The sequence below is a fragment of the Tamandua tetradactyla genome, chromosome 18, assembly GCF_023851605.1.
Source record: "Tamandua tetradactyla isolate mTamTet1 chromosome 18, mTamTet1.pri, whole genome shotgun sequence".
NCBI classification, from domain to species: domain Eukaryota; kingdom Metazoa; phylum Chordata; class Mammalia; order Pilosa; family Myrmecophagidae; genus Tamandua; species Tamandua tetradactyla.
This window is the reverse complement of record NC_135344.1, coordinates 47242461-47264097: the sequence shown is the minus strand read 5'-3', so window position 1 is coordinate 47264097 and position 21637 is coordinate 47242461. Positions and strand designations below refer to the sequence as shown.

The 21637-nt window shown below is 37.3% G+C and overlaps 1 protein-coding gene across 13 annotated transcripts in view; it reads right to left on the bottom strand.

Annotated features, from left to right (window-relative positions):
• The window catches only part of RPRD1A (regulation of nuclear pre-mRNA domain containing 1A), a 95990-nt gene extending 82589 nt beyond the window's left edge, over positions 1 to 13401 (bottom strand). For 12 of the 13 annotated variants that reach the window (XR_013165174.1, XR_013165175.1, XR_013165177.1 and 9 more), the window contains exon 1: positions 13126 to 13397. Coding sequence is in view for 4 of the 13 variants with exons in the window: in XM_077135615.1 (XP_076991730.1) it covers positions 13126 to 13276 (151 nt within the window). In the remaining 9 variants the exon portion in view is untranslated. Of the gene's footprint in view, positions 1 to 13125 lie in introns of all 13 variants that reach the window. The other variant, XM_077135612.1, reaches the window with a different exon arrangement.
• Between the last annotated feature and the right edge of the window lie 8236 nt (positions 13402 to 21637).

Sequence of the window (21637 nt, the reverse complement as noted above, 5' to 3'; positions counted from 1 at the left end):
CTTCACATCCTGCATGGGCTGGAAGCCTCTCTCTCCACCTCCAAAGACATACAGCTGATTTCCAATGGCTGCTGATGATGTGTGGAATGTTCTTGGAGGTGGTGGGGAGCTGGTCACCTCTGAAGTGGTCCAGGTCCTAGTTTCTGGATGCAGGACTTGTAGACAATTTCGATTTCCTGATTGGTCAGCACCTCCAAACACCCAGATGCTGTCAGGTGTGCACGAAGGAATGAAGCTGGCATGTTCATACCAAGGTAAGAGGCCCTCCCAGGTAGCTAAATTCCACTGGTGTGTTTCATGTTGCTTTCTTAGGCTTGTCACCAGGTTCCAAGACTGGCAGCTGCTTCATGGTGTCCTGCGGCGGCTTGGGGAAGGCCTGGCCCCCACTTATCAATCTTAACCTCCTTAAAATAAAATAACTTGACATCATATATCTCTTGTGCACTTTTTGTTGCATTACAACAAATGCACACAACTCCAATGAAATATCCCTGGGAATGACATAATAAAGATGGAAGCAGCCAAAAGCAGAAAAGTGGAAAATTCTATAATCCATGTGACAGTCTCCTCAAAAACAAATTTCACATGCAAACAAAATTGGTAGGGTGTGAAGAGTAATTTAAGAGACTTTGCTGCAACCTAATTTGAACATTAACTATAAAGAGACTTTTTTTTCTTTTGAAAGACATTTTTGAGGTAACCTAGAATACCGAAAATGGACTGGGTTTAAGATCATCAAGAATCATAGTTAACTTTCTTAAGTGTGATAAGCATTATCACACATAAGAGCAGTATGATTATTGCAGATTTTTAAAAAATTTATAACATAAAATTTATAAATATATACTGATACATTACGGACAAAATGGTTTAATATCTAGGATTTAATTTAAATAATGAGGGGTGAAAGATGAGAACAGATTTAGATAAAACAGAAAGACAATGTTAATAAATGTTGAATCTGGGTAACAGGTTTGGAGAAGTTCAATGTCTTGTTTTCTCTACTTTCACGCATGATTTTAAAAGCCTATGATTGGGGTGCAAGGGTAGTTTAGTGGTAGACTTCTTGCCTGCCACGCGGGAGACCGAGGTTCAATCTTGGTTCATGCAGTTCTCAAAATAAACAAGCAAAACAAACAAACAAAATTCAACAAATGCTGCTGCAATAATGACACAGTCACATGGAAAAATAATGAAATGTGACCCTACCATACCACATACAAAAAAATGCATAAGGTTAAGAAGTTAATTAGATGCACCAAAAAAAAAAGTTATAGCTTTGCAACTTTATTACTGGTTATATACATCTGGCTATCACAATGTGCAAGCAGTTGGAAAAAAAGTCAAGTAAATGCTTGTTTTTATAGTAGTTTCTTCTTGTTAAAAATGTTCATACAGTAATGTCTGCAAACAGCACCACTTTGGTTACAATAGACATAGTGCTGTAATTAACTGTTTAATGCGAAAAAAAGAAGTTTATTAGAATACTTAAATAACATTTGAGAGTATATTAACCCTGAAGTACCACTTCATCTCCACCTCCTTGTCATAAATAAATACGTGTTAATAATTTGGTGTGTTTATTCTTTACAGAACACTTTGAGTGCATTTGTAAACATATATTGATACATTTATACACAGACATACACAGTACTTTTTTCATAAATGAGATTATGCTACAAATATTATTTTACAAATAGCCTTAACAGAAATTTTTTGTATTTATATAGATTTGCTAGCAAACTTTCTAATGCCTCACTGCTTTTAACAGCTAGTTAGCCACATGATAAACAGGTTGTTTCAAATCTTTAATACTTTTATCTTTCAAAACCTAAGAAAGTGCTTCTATAAAATAGAATCTGAGAACCACAGATTATGGATTAAAAAACACACAGTTCAGGAGATAAACTGCTGGCAAGGTAGTGTGAGAAGCTCCAATGACCCACTCACTAGTGAAACTGGTGAAAATTATGGAGGGAAAAAAAAAATTCAACCATTTAAAGCCTTTGGAAATGGCCCTAAGTGTAAACATCAAGTGAGAAAAATCTATTCAAGGAAAATCTATGAAAATTCGGTAAAAGAAAAACAAGTTTGTGGTATCTGAACTAAGGCCATTATTCCCTCTTTCCCACCTCCCAGAAGACTCCATTACAGACTACTGCAGCCAAGAATATGGGGCTTCTCCCTCTAACCCCAGTTACCAGTAAGTTAAGTCTAGGGCTCTAACTCAAGTGCCGAGTGCAGAGCAAACTGAAACCCCAATAGCCCTTGTCTTGGCTTATGAGGTGTAGGCTCCACAAAGGGGAGGAAAACTGAGAGTGCGGATGTTACTCAGAGAAAAGTTTGCCATTGTCCCCACCTCCAGCTCTAGAGTCTTGCCTGGAACAAGGCCTTCAAACAGATAGCTCCTAATGTCTTCCCAAAGGAATCCACTTCACTTGCCTAACGGTATGCTCAAGAATAGTGAGAGGGTGTGGTTAAAGGCAATCAGGAGGGAGCTGCATGGATTTAATGACAGCCTAGCCTTGTAAGAAGGCTAACTGGCAGGACAGATCTAGGAATCAGACAGCTGGAAGGGGCCCTTCTGTGGTCAGAACAAATAGGGAACACTGACTTCAGAAACCATTCCTTCAAAAGAGGCACAATTTGGCTGATTCATTTGTAGAACAATTTATGCCACAGGATACTGTTAAGAGAGGAATCAGCCAGGAATTAGTGGCTCTTCCAACCAATACCACCACTGTCATTCCAGGTTCTGTGGGCATACTGCAAGTTGCCCACCTTCCTGAGGAGCAATATCACAGTCTTAATACTGTGGGAAATAGATTTCAGTAAAATGATCCTGCTCAACAGTAAACAAATAATAAAATAAGTAACAATAACAACCTCTGGATTATTGTAAACCTCGACAGTAACAATCTCTATACAGGGTAGACCAGGGTAATATAGTTTCCTGGTGTAACTATATTATCTAAAAAGTCCAGTTTCCAACAAAACTGGCATTCAAAAAACCAGGAAAGTATGACACATGCTGGAAAAAAGCAAGTAAAAGAAATTTCCTTGAGAACAATCAGATGTAGGATTTCTGTTAAGAAAAAAAAAAAAAAAAGACCTCAAAGTACCTTTACAAACATGTTCACCAAGCAAAGTGAAAGCACACTAAAGAAGTAAAGGAAAGCATACTGACAATACCACATCAAACAGAATATCAATAAGAAGAAAAATTATTAAAAAAAAAAATGGAAATCCTGGAACTGAAAAATATAATAACTGAAATTAAAAATCACCAGAGGTAAAGGGTGCTAGTGACTGTATTTTAAAACTTCAACTTCTGTGTGAGACAAAGGAAGAGATGTTTATTTGGTGCAAAATTTATGTTTTCAGTAACACACTACCTAATTTAACTTGTATGGCCAGCTTATTCAAATACCATAATACATGGAACCTTGAAAATGGAGTGAAATCCTGTTAGTTTGTACAGGTTGTTGTGATATCCCAATATATCCTAGAGTAAGCTGGGCATAAGATTAAAAAGTATTTGCACACAATATTACCTAACTGTAATACAATTATGTTAAAACACTGAATGAAGCTGCATACGAGAATGACAGAGGCTGGGGCATAAATGAAATCACAAAGAAAGATAGACGATAAAGATTGAGATGGTGTGATCTAGGAATGCCTAGAGTGTATAATGATAGTGACTAAATGTACAAATTTTAAAAATGTTTTTGCATGAGGAAGAACAAAAGAATGTCATTACTGCAGTGAGCTGAAAATAGATGGTACTTAATATTTTAAAATTTCAACTAATGTGTGAGACTAAAGCAAAAAATGTTTATTTGGTACAAATCTATACTTTGATTAGTGCATCAAAGTATAGATTAGGATATATATTAGTATATATCCTAATATAACTTATGTAGATAGTTGATTGAACACCTTAAGTACATGGAACTTTGTATAGGACATGAGATTTTGTTGGTTTGTCCAGGTGATGCCCTGATGAATCCCAGAGTGATTTGATCAGTGAGTGGAAAAGTATTTGCAAAGTCCCCTTCGGGAATGGTGAGAACGGGGGAAAACTCAACTTCCCCAAGTTGAATTCTTGATATTCTCACAAGCAATGTGGACAATCAAAGCTATAGGCTGAGCCCCCAGTCTTGGGGTTTGTTCATATGAAATTTAACCCCACAGGGGACAGGTCAAGCCTACTTAAAATTAAGCCCAAGAGTCACCCCCAAGAGAACCTCTTTTGTTGCTCAGATGTGGCCTCTCTCTCCAGCCAACACAGCAAGAAGACTCACCACCCTCCCCCTGTCTATGTGGGACATGACTACCAGAGGTGTGGATCTTCCTGGTAGTGTGGGGCAGAAATCCCAGAATGAGGTGAGATTCAGCATCAAGGGATTGAGAAAACCTTCTCGACCAAAAGAGGGAAGAGTGAAATGAGACAAAGTGTCAATGGCTGAGACATTCCAAACAGAGTCGAGAGGTTATCCTGGAGGTTATTCTTATGCATTAAGTAGATATCACCTTGTTATCCAAGATGTAATGGGCTGGAGGGAACTGCCTGAAAATGTAGAGCTGTGTTCCAGTAGCCATGTTTCTTGATGATGATTGTATAATGATACAGCTTTCACAATGTGACTGTGTGATTGTGAAAACCTTGTGTCTGATGCTCCTTTTATCTACCTTGTCAACAGATGAGAGGAACATATGGAATAAAAATAAATAATAGGGGGAACAAATGTTAAAATAGATTTAGTTTGAAATGCTACTGATCAATGAAAGGGATCAGTAAGGGCTACGGCCTGTAAAATTTTTTTTTTCTGTTTGATATATTTTTCTGTTGTCTTTTTATTTCTTTTTATGAATTGATGCTAGTGTTCTGGGAAATGATCATGATGATGAATATGCAACTATGTGATGATATTGTGAACTGCTGAGTGTATGTGTTGGGAATGTTTGTTTCTTGTAATTTTTTTTAATTAATAACAAATTAAAAAAAAAAAAGTATTTGCAAAGTCCCCTTGAGGGACTGGGGAAAAATGTGGAAATATTAAACTTCCCCTCCTGGGGAAGACTTGATGTTCTCACAACATTACGGAATGCCAATTTGATGGGCCAGACCCTTGATCTTGGATTTTGCCCTTACGAAACTTACTCTTGCAAAGGAGAAGCTAAGCCTCCTTACGATTATGCCTGAGAGTCACCCCCTGAAAGTTTCTTTTGTTGCCCAGATATAGCCTCTCTCTCTAAGCCAATTCTGCAGGTGAACTCACTGCCCTCCCCCTTACATAGGACACGACTCCAAGAATACGTGTAAATCTCCCTGGCAACATGGATCATGACTTCTGGAGATAAGCCTGGCCCTAGCATCATGGCATTGAGAAGACTTCTTAACCAAAAGGGGTAAATAAAGTTCCAGTGGCTGAGAGATTTCAAACAGAGTAGAGGTCATTCTAAAGGCTATTTTTATGCAGTATATAGATATTCCTTTTTAGTTTTTGGTATACTGGAATAGCTACAGAGAAATACCTGAGAGTAGCTAGAGGAAAATACCTGAAACTGGCAAACTGTAATCCAACAGCCTTGATTCTTGAAGATGACTAAGTAACTACACAGCTTCTAAGGTGTGACCCTGTGATTGTGAAAATCTTGTGAATGACACTCCCTTTATCCAGAGTATGGACATACGAGGTTAAAAAAAAAAAAGACAAAAAATAAATAAATAATACAGGGTGGGGGATGTTTTAGATGTTCTTTTTTACTTTTATTCTTATTTTATTTTTTTGAAGCAATGAAATGTTCAAAAATCTATTGTGATGAATGCACAGCTATATGATGATACTGTAAACCACCGACTGTACAATTTGTATGATTATATGGTATATGAATACATATATCTCAATAAAATTGCATTAAAAAAAAAAAACATCAAAGAGAGAAGCCAGAAGAGGCTGTCATGTTACAGAAAAGCCAAGGACTAAAGATTGCTGGCAATCAGCCCCAGAATGCCAGCTTCTGGGACAAACTATTGCCTTGTTTCCATCTTGATTTTAGATTTCTCCTACCGTTCAAAACTGAGTTAATGAATTCTTGCTGCTTAGATATTAAAAAAAAAAAAAAAAAAGAACCACCTCACCAGAGGGGCTCAACAGTGCACATGAACTGATGAACTGACAGGAGCCAAGATGAAGCAAACAAAAAAATATGGGACACCATTAAGCACACCAACATAAAGAGCATAAAAGAAGTGCCAGAAGAAGAGGAGAGAAAGAAGCAGAAAACATATTTGAAGATACAATGACAGAAAGCTTCCCAAATTAACTGAAAAACTGTAACTCAACAAATTCCAAGCAGGCTAAACACAAAGATTCACAAATTCCTAGAAAGATACAAACTACTGAAACTGATTGATGAAAAAAATCTACATAGAACTATAACAACTGAAGAGACTGAACTAATCAAGTAACTACCCTAAGAAAAAAAATCCAGGCTGAGGCGGGTGTACCTCTCAATTCTACCAACTATTTAAAGAATACCAATTCTTCACAAAATCTTGCAAACAAACAGAAAGGACAAAGAAACATCTCCCAACTCATTACAGGGCCAGAATTAGCTTGTTACCAAAACCATATAGAGACATAACATGAAAAATACAGAATAGTATCTCTTACAAATATATATGCAAAAACCTTCTACAAAATACTAGCAAACTGAATTCAGTAACACATTTAGAATTATTACACAATGGCCAAGTGGATTTTATTACAGGAATGTAAGGGTGGTTCACACATGAAAAGCAATGTAATATACCACATTAACAGAATGAAGGGAAAAAAATCATGTAATCATCTCAAGAGACACAGAAAAAGCATGTGATAAAACCCAATATCCTTTCATGATAAAAAAAAACATTCAAAAAACCAGTAAAAGAAGGGAAATTCCTCAACCTGATGAAGAACTTATACAAAAGCCCCACACCCAACATCATCCTTAATGTTATGCTTTCCACTCAAGGTCTGGAACAAGACAAAGATGTCCACTTGCCACTTCTATTCAACACTGTACTGAAGATTCTAGCAAGGGCAGTTAGACAAGAAAAAGAAAAAAGACACACAAATTATAAAGGTAAAAGTAAAATTATCTCTGTCCACAGATGACAATGATCTTACATATACAAAATTCTGAGAAAGCCACTAAAAAAATATTACAACCAATAAAAAAGTTCAAGAAAGTTTCAGGACACATAATCAATATACAAAAATCAACTCTAATTTTCTACATTTGCAAATAACCAACCTGAAAATGAAATTAAGAAAACAATTCCATTCACAATAACATTCAAAAGAATAGAATACTCGGGGAAAAAATGTATTAAGAAATGCAAAATTTTGCTGTAAAATCTTTTTGAAAGGAATAAAAGATTTAAACAAATGGGAAAATACTCCATCTTCATGGCTTGGAAGATTTAATATTAAAATAGCAACATTCCCCAAACTGATCTATAGATTCAATGCAATCTCTATCAGAATCCCAACTGACTTCTTTGTAGAAATTGACAAACTAATTCTAATATTCACATGGAATTGCAAGAGACCAAGAACTGCCAAAACAATCCTTTAAAAGAAGAACAAAGTAAGAAGACTCATGATTCCCATTTCAAAACTTTTTATGGAAGAATGGTTTTTCCTGTGATACAGGCAAAAGGACAGACATACAGATCAATGGAATAGAAATGAGAGTCCAGAAATAAATCCTTATATGTATGGTTAACTGATCTTTGACAATGGGGAGAGTAGCCTTTTCAATAAATGGTGCTGGGACAACTGAATATTCACGTGCAAACATTCATGGACCGATACCTCTTACCATATATAAAATTTAACCTAAAATGGATTAAAATTCAAATTGTAATAGCTAAAACCATAAAACTGTTAGAAGAAAGCACAGCTGTGACATCTTCATGACCTTGGATTTGGCAATGACTTCTTAGATATGGCACCAAAAGTATAAGCAACAAAGGAAGAAATAGATAAATTTCACTTTGTTAAAATTAAAAACTTTCGTGCAACAAAGGATTTTATCATGAAAGTAGAAAGACAACCCATAGGAAAAAATATCTGGAAATCATATATCTGATATGAGACATATCTAGAATATATAAAGAACTCTTACAACACAACAATAAAGACAAATACCCTGAATTAAAACTGGACAAATAATTTGAATAGGCATTTCTCCAAGAAAAATATACAAATAGCCAATAAGTACATGAAAAGATGCACGACATTATCAGTCATTGCATACATGCAAATCCAAACCACAAGGAGATACTACTTCATAGCTGTTAAGATGGCTACTGAAAAAAACAAACCAACAGAAAATAAGTGTTGGAGAGGATATAGAGAAACATACTGCTGGTGAGAATATGAAAAGGTACAGTCATTACAGAAAACATTTTGGTGGTTACTCCAAAGTTAAAACTTGAAACTACCATAAGGTAGTCATAAGACTCAGCAATTCCACTCCTAGGTACATAGCCAAAAGAACTGGGTGGGGGTGGGGGTGGGGTGGGACTGTAACAGATAACTTGCATGCAAATGGTAGAAACAATCCAAGTGTGCATCAATAGATGAATGGATAAACAAAATGTGGTATAAACATACAATGGAATTCAACATAAAAAAAGAATGAAGTTCTGATACATGCTACAACATAAGCCAGACACAAAGGGACAAATATTGTATGATTCCACTTATATGAAATGTCTAGGATAGTTAAATTCATAGAGACAGTAAATAGATTAGAGGTTGTCCAGGAACTGGGGGAAGGGGGACGAGGAGTTATTGCTTAATGGATACAGAATTCTGTTTGGAGTGAAGAAAACTTTGGAACTAGTGGTGACGGTTGCATAACACTGTGAATGTAGTTAATGCCACTGAAGTACACACTTAAAAGTTAAAACCTTAGACATTTTAAGTTAGCAAACCATGTTTGTTCTTTAGAGCTTACACAAATCATAATATGTACCATGTTTCATTCTTCAAAATGGGTGAAATTTGTTGGGCAGTCAAGGACTACCTGTTAAAAAAAATTGTCTTTTCTCCCAGGGGTGTAAACCTCCCTGGCAATGTGGGACAGAAATTCTAGAACAAGCTGGGACTCAGCATCAAGGGACTGAGAAAACCTTCTCGACCAAAAGGGGAAGAGAGAAATGAGACAAAACATGGTGTTAGTGGCTGAGAGATTTCGAACACAGTCGAGAGCCTATCCTGGAGGTTATTCTTATGCATTATATAGATATTCCTTTCAGTTTATGGTGTATTCGAGTGGCTAGAGGGAAGTGCCTGAAACTGTAGCCCTGTATCCTGTAGCCATGTTTCTTGAAGATGACTGTATAATGATACAGCTTTCACAATGTGACTGTGATTGTGAAAACCTTGTGTCTGATGCTCTTTTTATGTATGGTATGGACAGACGAGTACAAAACATGGATAAAAAATAAATAATAGGGGGAACAATGGTTAAAATTAATTGAGTAGATTGAAATACTAGTGGTCAATGAAAGGGAGTGGTAAGGGGTATGGCATGTATGAGTTTTTTTTCTTTCTTTTTGATGCGAATGTTCAAAAAAATGATCATAGTGACAAATACACAACTATGTGATGATATTGTGAGCCACTGATTGTAACCATGTCAAGAATGTTCACGTCAAGAATGTTGGTATGTCGGTTCACTGATTATAATAAAAATATTTTTTTTAATTGTCTTTTCTTAGTAGGTGTCATGAATCACTATCTAGCACATATAAAAATATAAATAATTTTTTCATGTGGTTTATAATTTGTTTTAAATGTTATCTTTTCTACTTTTTACAATCAATAGAGGTTTTAAACCACATTCTTGCAGCAGAATGAGGTTCATGAAGCTGGACCAAAGTTGGCCATTAGAGAAATCAATCAATACAAACCATTTTCCCAACTAACATAAAAAATTTTAATTAATTTATGTATTTTTAATTTTATGTCTTCTCTCATAATGTGACAATCCTTTGACACTACCTTTTATTTGCTTGTACTAGATTTAAGATACATTTGGCAGAGTTAGGTAGTTGTCTTTAAAGTATATGAGCATTTCACAATACTCCTTGCAGAGCTTTACAGAGCATCATGAACTGATGTGCACAAGTTTGAGAACCAATTATTTAAACAATAATCATAAATAATTTAATTTATAATTTAAATTACTTACAGTTATTAACCATATTTATAAATAATTTAAAAATTATTTTATTTTTAAAGTAATATTTAGAATTAGACTTGCAAAGCTCTCCAGTTAAGGTGATTCGACATCATAGAGATGTGAACTATCTTTAGGGTATAAATTAAAATGATACCCTAAAAAAATACCAAAATGTTTTTTCCTACAAATAATAAATTGATTCTATAGTTTATACGCAAAAATAAAACAGGAATAAACAAGAAAACTCTTAAAAAAACAAGGGGGAAGAAGGATGCCCTACCAAATAAGAAAACATAATAAAGAGTGTGATACCATCAGTATTATCACCATCATCCCACCACTATTCTCTTCTTCCATTTATGACTTCAATTTTTTCTAATTTTGAAGCATTTAAGCATACCTCAAAACCCAGCTAATATTTCCAATCATTTTTCCACATTTGTATCAAATATTTGTTTAAAAAAAATTAAATCCTAGATATCAAAGATCTCATTGCATTTCCTCTCTCCCTTATAGTAACTTCTATCTTGGGATACAATGTTAATAATTTCTATGCATGTTTTAACTGTAACTATGGGTAGATGTAAACAATATAGAATACTGTTTTTCATGTTTTCAAATTTTATCAAATGGTACATGCTTCAGTAACTCAGCTGCTAAGACAAATACCATGCAATGGGTAGGCTTAACAACAGCAACCGTACAGGCTCATTCCTAGACTAGACTACAAGGCTTGTTTCCTTCCAGAGTTGGTATCTTCTAGATGGCTGGCAATCTTTGGGGTTCCCTAACTTTTCTGTCACGTGGCAGTGCACATGACAGTATCTTTTCCTTTCTCCTCCAGGTCCACTGACTTCCAGCTTCTGGCTGTTTCCTGTGGCCTTTTCTCTCTCTGAGACCTTCTCTATAAGGCCTCCAGTAATAGTTTTTAAGACCCAACCTGATTCATTTGAGCCACAACATAATTGAAGTAAATGCATCAAAAGGTTCTATTTATAATGGGTTCACACCCACAGGAAAAAAATTAGGATTAAGAATATGTTTCCCTGGAGTACATAACTCCAAGCCACCACAGTATATTAACTAAATGGTATAGTGCTTTATATCTTGCTTTCTTAGCTCAAAATTTTGTTTGGGTATTTGTTTTTTTAATTCAGACATGCTGTTTCATTAGTTCTAGTTCATTCATGAAAACTGCTTTATATTCTGAATATTTTAATTTATTGGTTGAGTCTCTAACAAATGAGATGTTTATAAAGCAATAAACATAATTCCTTGAGCTTGGGTACTACTTTCTAAGATGTATTCCTAGAACAGGAATTGTTAGCCAAAGGATATATACTGTCAACAGCACTAGAAGTTGCCAAATTGATCTCCCACCAGGAGAGTTCCTGTTTCTCCTCATACTCACCAATTCTTGGTATTGTCATACTTTTTAATTTTGCCCAACTGATGAGTTTAATGAAAATGATGACCTCATTTGTTCATTTCTTCCTGATTAAATAAGGTTAAGCTTCAATTATTAGCCTTTCAGATAAGCTTTTATGTGAAACGCTTGTTAACATTTTTTATTGGGTTGTCTCATTAATGTGTTGTGCCTCTTTAAATAATATATTTATGGACTACATGTGTTTCTAGATGTACTTTGCAAAAAAAAAAGTATCAACTTATTGTTGATTTTAAAATCTAAGAAAGTGTAAAAACGCAGACAATTCCTGACTTCTCAAAGTTCACAACTGACTATTTTCCAGTGTTTCTTAAACCTTTTCGGTTACTCAGAGAAGACCTTTTTCTCAATGAGAGCCAATATACATACACTTATATAAACTGAAAAATGGGGCTCTAAATAAATTTCTTTCAAGGTATGACATAACTTCTTAACCACATGTGAACACACAAGAGCATCTTTTTTTCTTTTTGAACATGGACAGCTCGGGGAATCGAACCGGCCCTCTCCAGCTCGGCAGGCGAGAATTCTTGCCACTGAGCCACCCTTGCACCGCCCCACACAAGAGCATATTGTAGGAAAAGGACGGCATGTCTCCACTTAAAATTGTCTATGAAATATTTTGGCTCTCAGGTGAATACATCGTATGGCATTCATACGGATAAACAAACATATATTTTGATTAACAACAGTTTGTAATAACTGTTAACATTTAATAAGTAGCCATCATATCTATTAGGATGTCTGAAACAATGAAAAGCGTCTAATATAATCAGTGAATGAAGTTACAATTTCTCTAAGAAAAAATAAAAACACGGAAAAAGAAAAGATACAAATTCAGACTAAGTAAATGAAAATTTTCAATTTTTCAGTCTCATAAACATACAATCAGTCTTTTGCAAAAGTGAACTGCGAGACAGAAGTTAAATCACTGGATTATTTCAGTGACAGACAAATGTTCAAAGCTCAAAAGTTTACTTCATTTGCAGGGACGCTATCAAATGTTTGCAAAAGAAAGACGCTGTATTAGTCACATCATTAGAGCACGCAGGCACCTGAAATCATTTACTCTATCTCCCTCATTTTTAGGTGTGGGGAACTACAATTCAGAAGTTAAGAAATGTGCCCAATTCCGGTCCTCTAAAATCTACAAATTAATGTTAATTGAAATTTGATTTTATCCTGCGTTCCTCTAATAAATACCTACTAAGCGGCTATTTTGCAGGGAGCGCGATGCATACTGCTCCTCCTAACCCACGGACCACCGCGCGCCGGCGCCGAGCTCTCCCCACGCCCGGGAGCCGGGGGTAGGGGGAGAGCCTGGGGCGCTGCGGTAGCCGGGCTCCAAGGATGGGAGGAGGGGTTCCCGGTGGCGCCAGGGAAAGGGCCAGGTGGCCAGGAGCGACCGAGGAGCGCGGGCGGCTCACCTTTACGTAGCTCCCTCTCCCACACCGTGACGATGGGCCGTGAGTGCTTGCGGTGGTGGATGAGCCACAGGGACAAGGTCTGAACACTCTGCTGCGAGTTGCTCAACTCCGACAGCTTCTTCTCCAGCGCCGCCTCAGAAAAGGCGGACATCCCTCCGACAACACGTTCACGCCGTCCCACACGCTGGGGCCGCGAGAAGGAGAGTTTCACCGCCCTCGTCGCGGCCTCGCCCCCTCACCCCACCCTTCCCCACTCCCTCACCACCACTGCCTCCACATCCAAGACCGGCTGCAAACCAGCAATATGGCGTCCGGCCGGCAGTGACGTCACGGTCGCCCCCTGCCCCGCCTCTCCCTCTCGAGCCCTCGGAAGAGGCGTGGCGCTGGCCGGAAGAGGCGGAAGTGAAACAAGGGCTGGGAAATCCGGCTGGGGGGTGTCCCCGGGGCCGGACCGCCGGGTTCTCGGACTTGCTCCCTTACTGCAGAAGAACTGTGACCGTCAACGAAGGAATGATTAAATCTCTCTACATGGACCTGTAAATTGTTATAGGCGTTTTGAAAGACTGTTTGGCGTGATCAATTAAATTTTAAAATGTATTTTCCCTGGGTTCCTGAAATTTCACTAATTGATTTACAATGTTAGAGATACACCAGCGTATCTGTATAAGGTGTTCCCTCCAGCGCAGTAACAGTAATTGTGATAAACCCAAAATATGGTGGGTTCGTTTTATTAAGTTGTAGGAGGAAAACTACAATGTAACATTGGCTTTGTAACAGGGTGTAGTTTACCTAAAGTTACAAACATGAAAATGCAAGGTAAAAGGACCTGGAGAATACACCCCATAGGAATAGAATTTTCTTCAGGGAGAGGATCAGAATTAGAACACCTAAGCGTCTGTGTTTTTTATGAAGGAGAAAACATTCACGTATTACTCCTATAATTAAAAACTAATTTCATAAGTAATCCAGCACATTTTGGGTCTGATTTAGCTAATCCTGCTGTGGGGTCCCACAGTATTCTGTGCATGAATGTACCATGGTTCTCCACACTATGCTGCTAGAATCCATGTTAATTAACATTGTGCCTTATTGCTGTGTATTGACAATATTATCTGCACCATTTATTACCCTTATAAATTATGGTCATATCTTGTCTTCTCTGACAACTCTTCTTGATTTTTGTCTTCCCAAATTCAGAATAATGCTTTTTTTTCAAATGTGTTTATTTAAGAAAATAAACAATACATTTAGAACCACCAAAAATGCATTTAAGTTAGCTTAACCATAGGCATATTTGAATAAAGTATCCATATAACCATTGTAAAACCTGTGTTTGTGCAGTAAGTTTCATAAATCAACTTAAAATTAATGCAACGAGGAGCAAATCTAAAAATTCAAGTAGGGAAGTTCTTAAATTCTGATTATTAAACACTAACTTAGATACTAGTTTATCAGCTGTCGAAACTGTGAATGTTCTCAAAATATCAAGTAGAAAGTTCTTACAAATACCTGCATTCTATAATAATGACCTATGTCACTAAATATTTTCCTGATTTCAGGAAAACATGAAAATACAAATATTTTTATAATCAACGTATGAAAATCTTAACCACGTAAAATGGATATCTTAGCAGAATACTGCACTTTTTACATAAACTATCTTTGAGTCTCCTGGGAAGCCACCAAGTAATTTTTAAATGTTCTCCTTTAACTCATAAAAAAAATGTGCTCTTTCAACTTGTAAAAGTAATGTAAAATTGTGCTCCTTTCATTTGAGCATAGGAAAACTATAGATCAGTATCCTTTATAAATATAGATGCAGACATCCTCAACCAAATACTAGCAAACTAAATCCAGCAGCATATTAAAAGGATTATGATCAAGTGGAGTTTATCCCAGGAATGTAAGTGTGTTTCAACATACAAAAATCAATCAATGTGGGCGGGCATCGGTGGTTCCGAGTTCTCGCAGGCCATGCTGGAGACCCAGATTCAATTCTGGTGGCTGCCCATGTAAATAAATAAATAAATAAAAACCCAATGTAATTACTCCCACAGAATATAAACAATAACCAGACAAGTTCATTTTATACCTGTTGTGAGAAAGAATCAAGGCCATGCTGAAAACACAAAGATTGCCAATACATCACTTTTATAGGTAAAAGAAATTACTACAGTTCATTTACCAACCACATCTCTAGCTCCACTTTAATCCTCCGTCCTCCTAGATAAAAACTAGGAGCTCTATGAGTAAGTGTACTAGTTCTAGCTGCCAGAATGCAATAAACCAGAAATGGAATGGCTTTTAAAAAGGGGAATTTAATAAATTGCAAGTTAACAGTTTTTAGGCCATGGAAATGTCCCAATTAAAGCAAGTCTCTAGAAATGTCCAAATCAAGGCATCCAGGGAAAGATAACTTGATTCAAGAAGGCTGAGGAAGTTCAGGGTTTCTCTCTCAGCTGGAAGGGCACATGGCGAACACAACGTCATCTGCTAGCTTCCTCTCCTGGCTTCCTGTTCATGAAGCTCCCTGGGAGGCATTTTCCTTCTTCTCCAAATTTGCTGGCTTGTGGATTCTCTACTTCTCATGGCTGTGTCGTTCTGCAGCATTCTGTTGTCTTTCTCTGCTCTCTCCAAATCTCTCAGTTTCTCCAAAATGTTTCCTCTTTTATAGGATTCCAGTAAAGTAATCAAGACCCACCCAGAATGGGTGGAGACACATCTCCACCTAATCCAGTTTAACAACCACTCTTGATTGAATCGTATATCCAGGGGGGTGATCTAATTAAAATTTCCAATTAAAGTGCTATACAGTACTGAATAAGAATTAGAAGAAATGGCTGCCTTTACAAAATGGGATTAGGATTAAAATATGGCTTTTCTAGGTTCGTACATCCTTTGAAACCGGCACAGTAAGATTACAGGTAATTTCTTCTTTCCAATATATTGTTGATTTTTTTTTACCACAAGCATATTGGTTGTATAATAAGGAAAATAACATATTTTTATTGGGACAGGAGAAAGATTTTTTTATTGGTTCCCCTTGCCTATAAAATAAAGTCCATATCCTTGGTATTGCATACAAAGCTTATATTAATCCAGCTTTACCATCCTTTTCAGTCCCATCTGTCACAGCTCCCCTGTCTGTGCACTTGCAGCTCCAGTAGTGCTAAACTTCTCTAGTCATGTCCCAAATCCCGTACTATTCCATTTATCCACTAGCCTCTAACCATTTAAACAAACAATATTCTTCTTGCTATGTCACACACACACACACACACACACACACACACAAAATGACTTCCTTTTAAAAATTGAATTTTTGTTATTGAAAATGTTATAAATGTGTAAAAATTAAGAGAATGATACATATAATAAACCTCCATGTATCCATCTCCACTTTTAACGGTTATTAACTCCAAGCCAAACATTTATTACCTATACCTATACCTATACCCCAATCCCTCATCACAAAATTCTATATCCCTTCACATACACATATATACTGGACTATTTGCAGTAAAATCCAGACATTTATGATTTCATCTGTAAATATTTCAGAATGTTTCTCTAAAAGAACTTAAGCATTTCTTCACCAAGGAATTCCTATTCCTCCTTTCAAGATCCAACCAAGTTATTAGCTCCTCTGTAAAACCCTTCTCCATTTCTCTTGAAGCCAGTATGACTCATTCCTCCTTATATGTCCCTCTGGAACAGGATTTCTCAACATCAGCACTATTGACATTTTGGGTCAGCTCATTATTTGTGTGTAAGGTTGTCCTGAGTATAGTAGGATGATTAGCAGCATCACTTGTGCCTTCCAAATAGCTGCAAGTAGCACGCCCGTAACCCGCAGCCCACATTGCCCCAAGCTGTGACAACTAAAAACGTCTTGAGAAATTTCCAAATTTCCCCTAGGGGCCAAGATTGGCCTCAGTGAGAATCACTTCTTTAAAACTCTCTTCAGGTCTGCACTGTAGATGTTTGTTTCCATGTCTGTCTCCACTTCTAGACTATGAAATGCTTAAGTCTGAACTTCTTCTTCCAATTCTTAGTTTATCTACTGTCCTGGTTTGCTAGCTGCCAGAATGCAATATACCAGAAACAAGATGGCTTTTAAAAAGGGGAATTTAATAAGTTACTAGTTTACAGCTCTAAGGCTAAGAAAATGTCCCAGTTAAAACAAGTCTATAGAAATGTCCAATTTAAGGCATCCAGGAAAAGATACCTTGGTTCAAGGCCAGTGACATTCAACGTTTCTCTCTCAGCTGGAAGGGCACATAGTGAACATGGTGGTGCCTGCTGACTTTCTCGTGGCTCTACCAAAAAGGGACTCTCTCCAAAATGTTTCCTCTTTTAAAGGATTCCAGTAAGCAACTCCACCTTCAGTGGGTGGAGACACACCTCCATGGAAATCATCTAATCAAAAGTTACCACCCACAGTATAAACCCATTGTAACTAGGATCCTTTGATGAAGCTACTTCAGTGAAGGTGTGGCCCTCCTCATTCTGGATGGGACTTAATCCTATTACTGAAGTCCTTTATAAATGGAATGAGTCCAGAGAGAATGAAAGAGGAAGCCATGGAAACAAGAAACTGAAAGCAATGAGACACAGAAGGGAAGGGAGAGACAAGTGGACAGCACCATATGCCTTGCCTTGCTGGCAGTTGGTCTTCAGGAAGAAAGCATCACCTTGATGATGTTTTGATTTGGACATTTTCTCAACCCCAAGCTATAAGCTAACAAATGCCCATTGTTTTAGCCACCCCATTTCATGGTATCTGCATTAAGCAGCTTAGGAAACTAAAACATCATCATTTAGGAACATTCATTTTGGAATTTATGTGAACAAGGAACAAATGTCTATCATGTTTGAGCCGTAGGTTTATTTGCGAGAGAAAATAGCCTCACTCTTAACTAAAATACTTAATAAGTAGGATTTTACTTTGTACCTATTCACTTTTTCTTTCTACCCTGCCCTCTTGAGAAGCAGTTGTTCTGATTATGTATTCTTATAATTTCACCTTTCCTATCCTTCCTTTGTAGTGCTTAGAAAAGTCCTGATAGTGAGGAATCATGATTCTTAAGGAATTATAAAGTTGTTGGCTCTGTGTGGATTTCCTTTTTTCACTTAAACATTTGTCTAGCATCCATTATTTGGGGCAGGTATCCTGCTAAGGCTCAGGAAGTAAGAGATGACCAGCTGATGAATTAGAAAAAGAAACAGGCATATAAAGGATAAGTTACAAGGGATTGCAATTTAAAAATGTTACAGCAATATGACTAAGTCTTTAGGAGCAAGTAGAGAATATTGCTGTCTTTACTCAGAGCAGGAAAAAAAAGGCTTCACAGAAAGGGTGACATCAAGTTAAGTCTTGGAGGATGAGTAAAGTCTGCCAAAGAATATGAATGAATGGGTAACGTCTCTACCCACTTGCACAAATGGAGATAGGGCATCACTTTTTATATAACTATATAAGGTTTTTATATGTCTAAGATTTAAGTTTGTCATATTCATCAGGAATAACTTTTCATTGCTTTTATTTTAGCCTTTTGTTGAACAGTTTTTGGCTGTTGGTTTGCCAATAATGAGTTAGGCTTTTGTTTCAAGAACCACCATCATATCTCATCTACAATTTTTCTAAAGTTGGTGGTTTTTAAAAAAAATCAAATTATTGAATCTACTGAAATTTACTGTACATGATAATGAATCTGTCAATAATCTGTTTAGTCATTGGTATTTTTTGATTATTTTATTTCACACTGTATTATCATTTATTAAACTCATAGGCTTGGTTCCATTCCAAGAATCTCTAAAAAAAAAAAAGTTACCACCCACAATTGGGTGGGTCACATCTCCATGGGAACAATCAAAATGCTCCCACTCAGCAATACTGAATGAGGATTAAAGGGCATGGCTTTTCTGGGGTCCACCACAGATTCAAACCGGCACATCTACCCAGTGTCAGATTCTTACTGGGCACTTCATTAGAAACAAGCTGGAAGACCAAGTGAATGTTGCAGATCTTAGAACTTCACAGAAATCTGAAGCTTTGTCCAGCCTTTCATGCAGTGCCATAGTCCTTACACAATTGCCCTGTCTACTATTTCTCCACCTTTTGTCCAGAAGTCAAATCTCTGCAGCTCGCTTCTCCTGCAGGGGGTTCATTTTCTTAAAGTTCTTATGGTGAGGTGAAGCTTGCTCACACTTTGACTTATAAAAAAGTCTAATTTTACTTCCATATGACAGCTCCTCAATACATGAAAACTGACATTATATTCATTCAATCAGCCAGTCAACAAATATATATTTGTAAAAGAGAAAAGCAACATTGACATTGGGAACTGGTCTGGCTCTCTCAGCTAGATAAGGTGTTGTCAGGAGTTGGCCTGGCATTCACTGATAGGAAGTCAATGGAACTGTCCTTTAAACATAATCTCAGGGAACACCTACATCAGACAAGATCGCTGTTTGACTTCATTAAAGTAAGAAGTCTCACACACACCCCCAAAAATCACTTCATAGTCTATCTAAGAACAGAAAAAATCAAGTCATGGCATAAACCACAGAAAAGCAAACAGACCCCATTCCCTGCTACTATAGGTGATGCTACTTCTTTACTAATTACAGCTTTGGCATTGCTCTTTTCTTCCCTCATTAAGATACCTGAATATAGACTTAATCCTGCTTCCTGACAGTATACAATTCAGAGCAAAACCCCAATTCCTTGAAAAACCTCCAAAATCACTTAACATATCTAAATAATTTCTAACATCCTCTTACTGAGATGCTCCATGGTTCCCCCATTGTAATATTATGCTCATGCAACGAGCAGAACAACCAACTTGTCAACCACAGGTGTGTTCCTGGATGGCATTGACATACCGAACAGCTAAAATGAGCCAGGTACTGGGGATGCAGCAACAAATAAAACAGACAAAATCCTGCCCTTCATGGAGCTTACTTGGAGGTGAAGAATGAATCATGTTCATAAATGTATTATATGGCACGTTAGATTATGGTAAGTGCTAGGGAGAAAAATAAAGAGGGAAAGGGGGTAGGAATTTGCGATTTTTAAATCAATTATCCAGAAACAGTCTTTCTGAAGTGACCCTTCAAGATTTGAAGAAGGTGAAGAAATAGCTATGTAGATATTTCAGTATATTCCAAGCAGAGGGAACAGCAAATACAAAGGAACTGCAAGGAGAATTCATGTATCTGGAGTGGAACTGTCAAAGAGGTATATATAGGAAATAGCGAGAGGATAAGATGAGGGTGGGTGAGTGGGAAAGAATGATCATGTAGGACCTTGTAGAACATGACAAGGATTTGGCTTTTGCTCTGAGTGAGATGGAATGTTGTTGGAAAGTGCTGAGCAGAAAAATGACATGATCGAACTTGCTTCTTCACATAGCAAGCCACGGTGTTGAGAAGAGATTGGGTAAGGGGGACAAGAATGGTAGTAAAGAGACAAGTTATAGGCTCTTATAATTATTCAGCAAGAGATGATGGTGACTTGGACTAGATTGGAAACAAAGCAGGTGTGGTAGTTAGGTTCAGGTGTCAACTTGGCCAGGTGAAGGTGCCCAGTGCTGTTGCTGTGGACACCAGCCATTGGCATGTGAAGCTCATCTGTCACTGATTACGTCTGTGGTTGGCCTCCTGCATTGAGTGGTGTTTAATTTAATTGGCTGTATGCTTAAATCAGAGAGCTCAACGGAGCACAGCCCAAGCAGATCAGCATACCTCATCTCAGCACTAACAGCTCAGCCCAGGCCTTTGGAGATGTAGCAAGGAATCACCCTGGGGAAAGCTGTAGGAACCCAGAGGCCTGGAGAGAAGGCCAGCAGAGGTCGCCCTGTGCCTTCCAGTGTAAGAGAGAACCTCAGATGAAAGTAAGCTGCCTTTCCTCTGAAGAACTATACGTTTTTTAACTAAATAAATCCCCCTTTATTAAAAGCCAATCCATCTCTGGTGTGTTGCATTCTGGCAGCTTTAGCAAACTAAAACAGCAGGTAAGAAACAGGTAGATTCTGGAAGTATTTGGAAAAACAGACAAGGGTAGAAGAGAGAAAAGTCAAGGAAAACTCTAAGATTTTTCAGACCAAGCAAAAACTGTAAGGCTGAAGTTGCCATTAGATGGGGAAGACAATGGGAGGGGAAGGTTTTGGGGGGAAAGAATAGGAATTCATATTAGATTTGCAATTATCAGTGGAAATATTGGATAGGCAATTGAATCGATAAGTGAACAGTTAGGGGAAGTTCTGGGCTACAGTTACAACTTTTCTAGTCATTGGCTATAGATAGTATTAAAGTCACGAGGTTGGTTGATGTCATCAAGTAGATGAATACAGATCAAGTACTAAGAACAAGAGCTAAGCTGAGGACACTCCAATGTTTAGAGGTTGCAGAAATGAGAAGAAATTAGCTAAAAGAATCAAAGGAATAGCCGTTGAGATAGAGGGAAACCAGAAGTATGGAATCCTGGAAAACCCCACCCACCCACCCA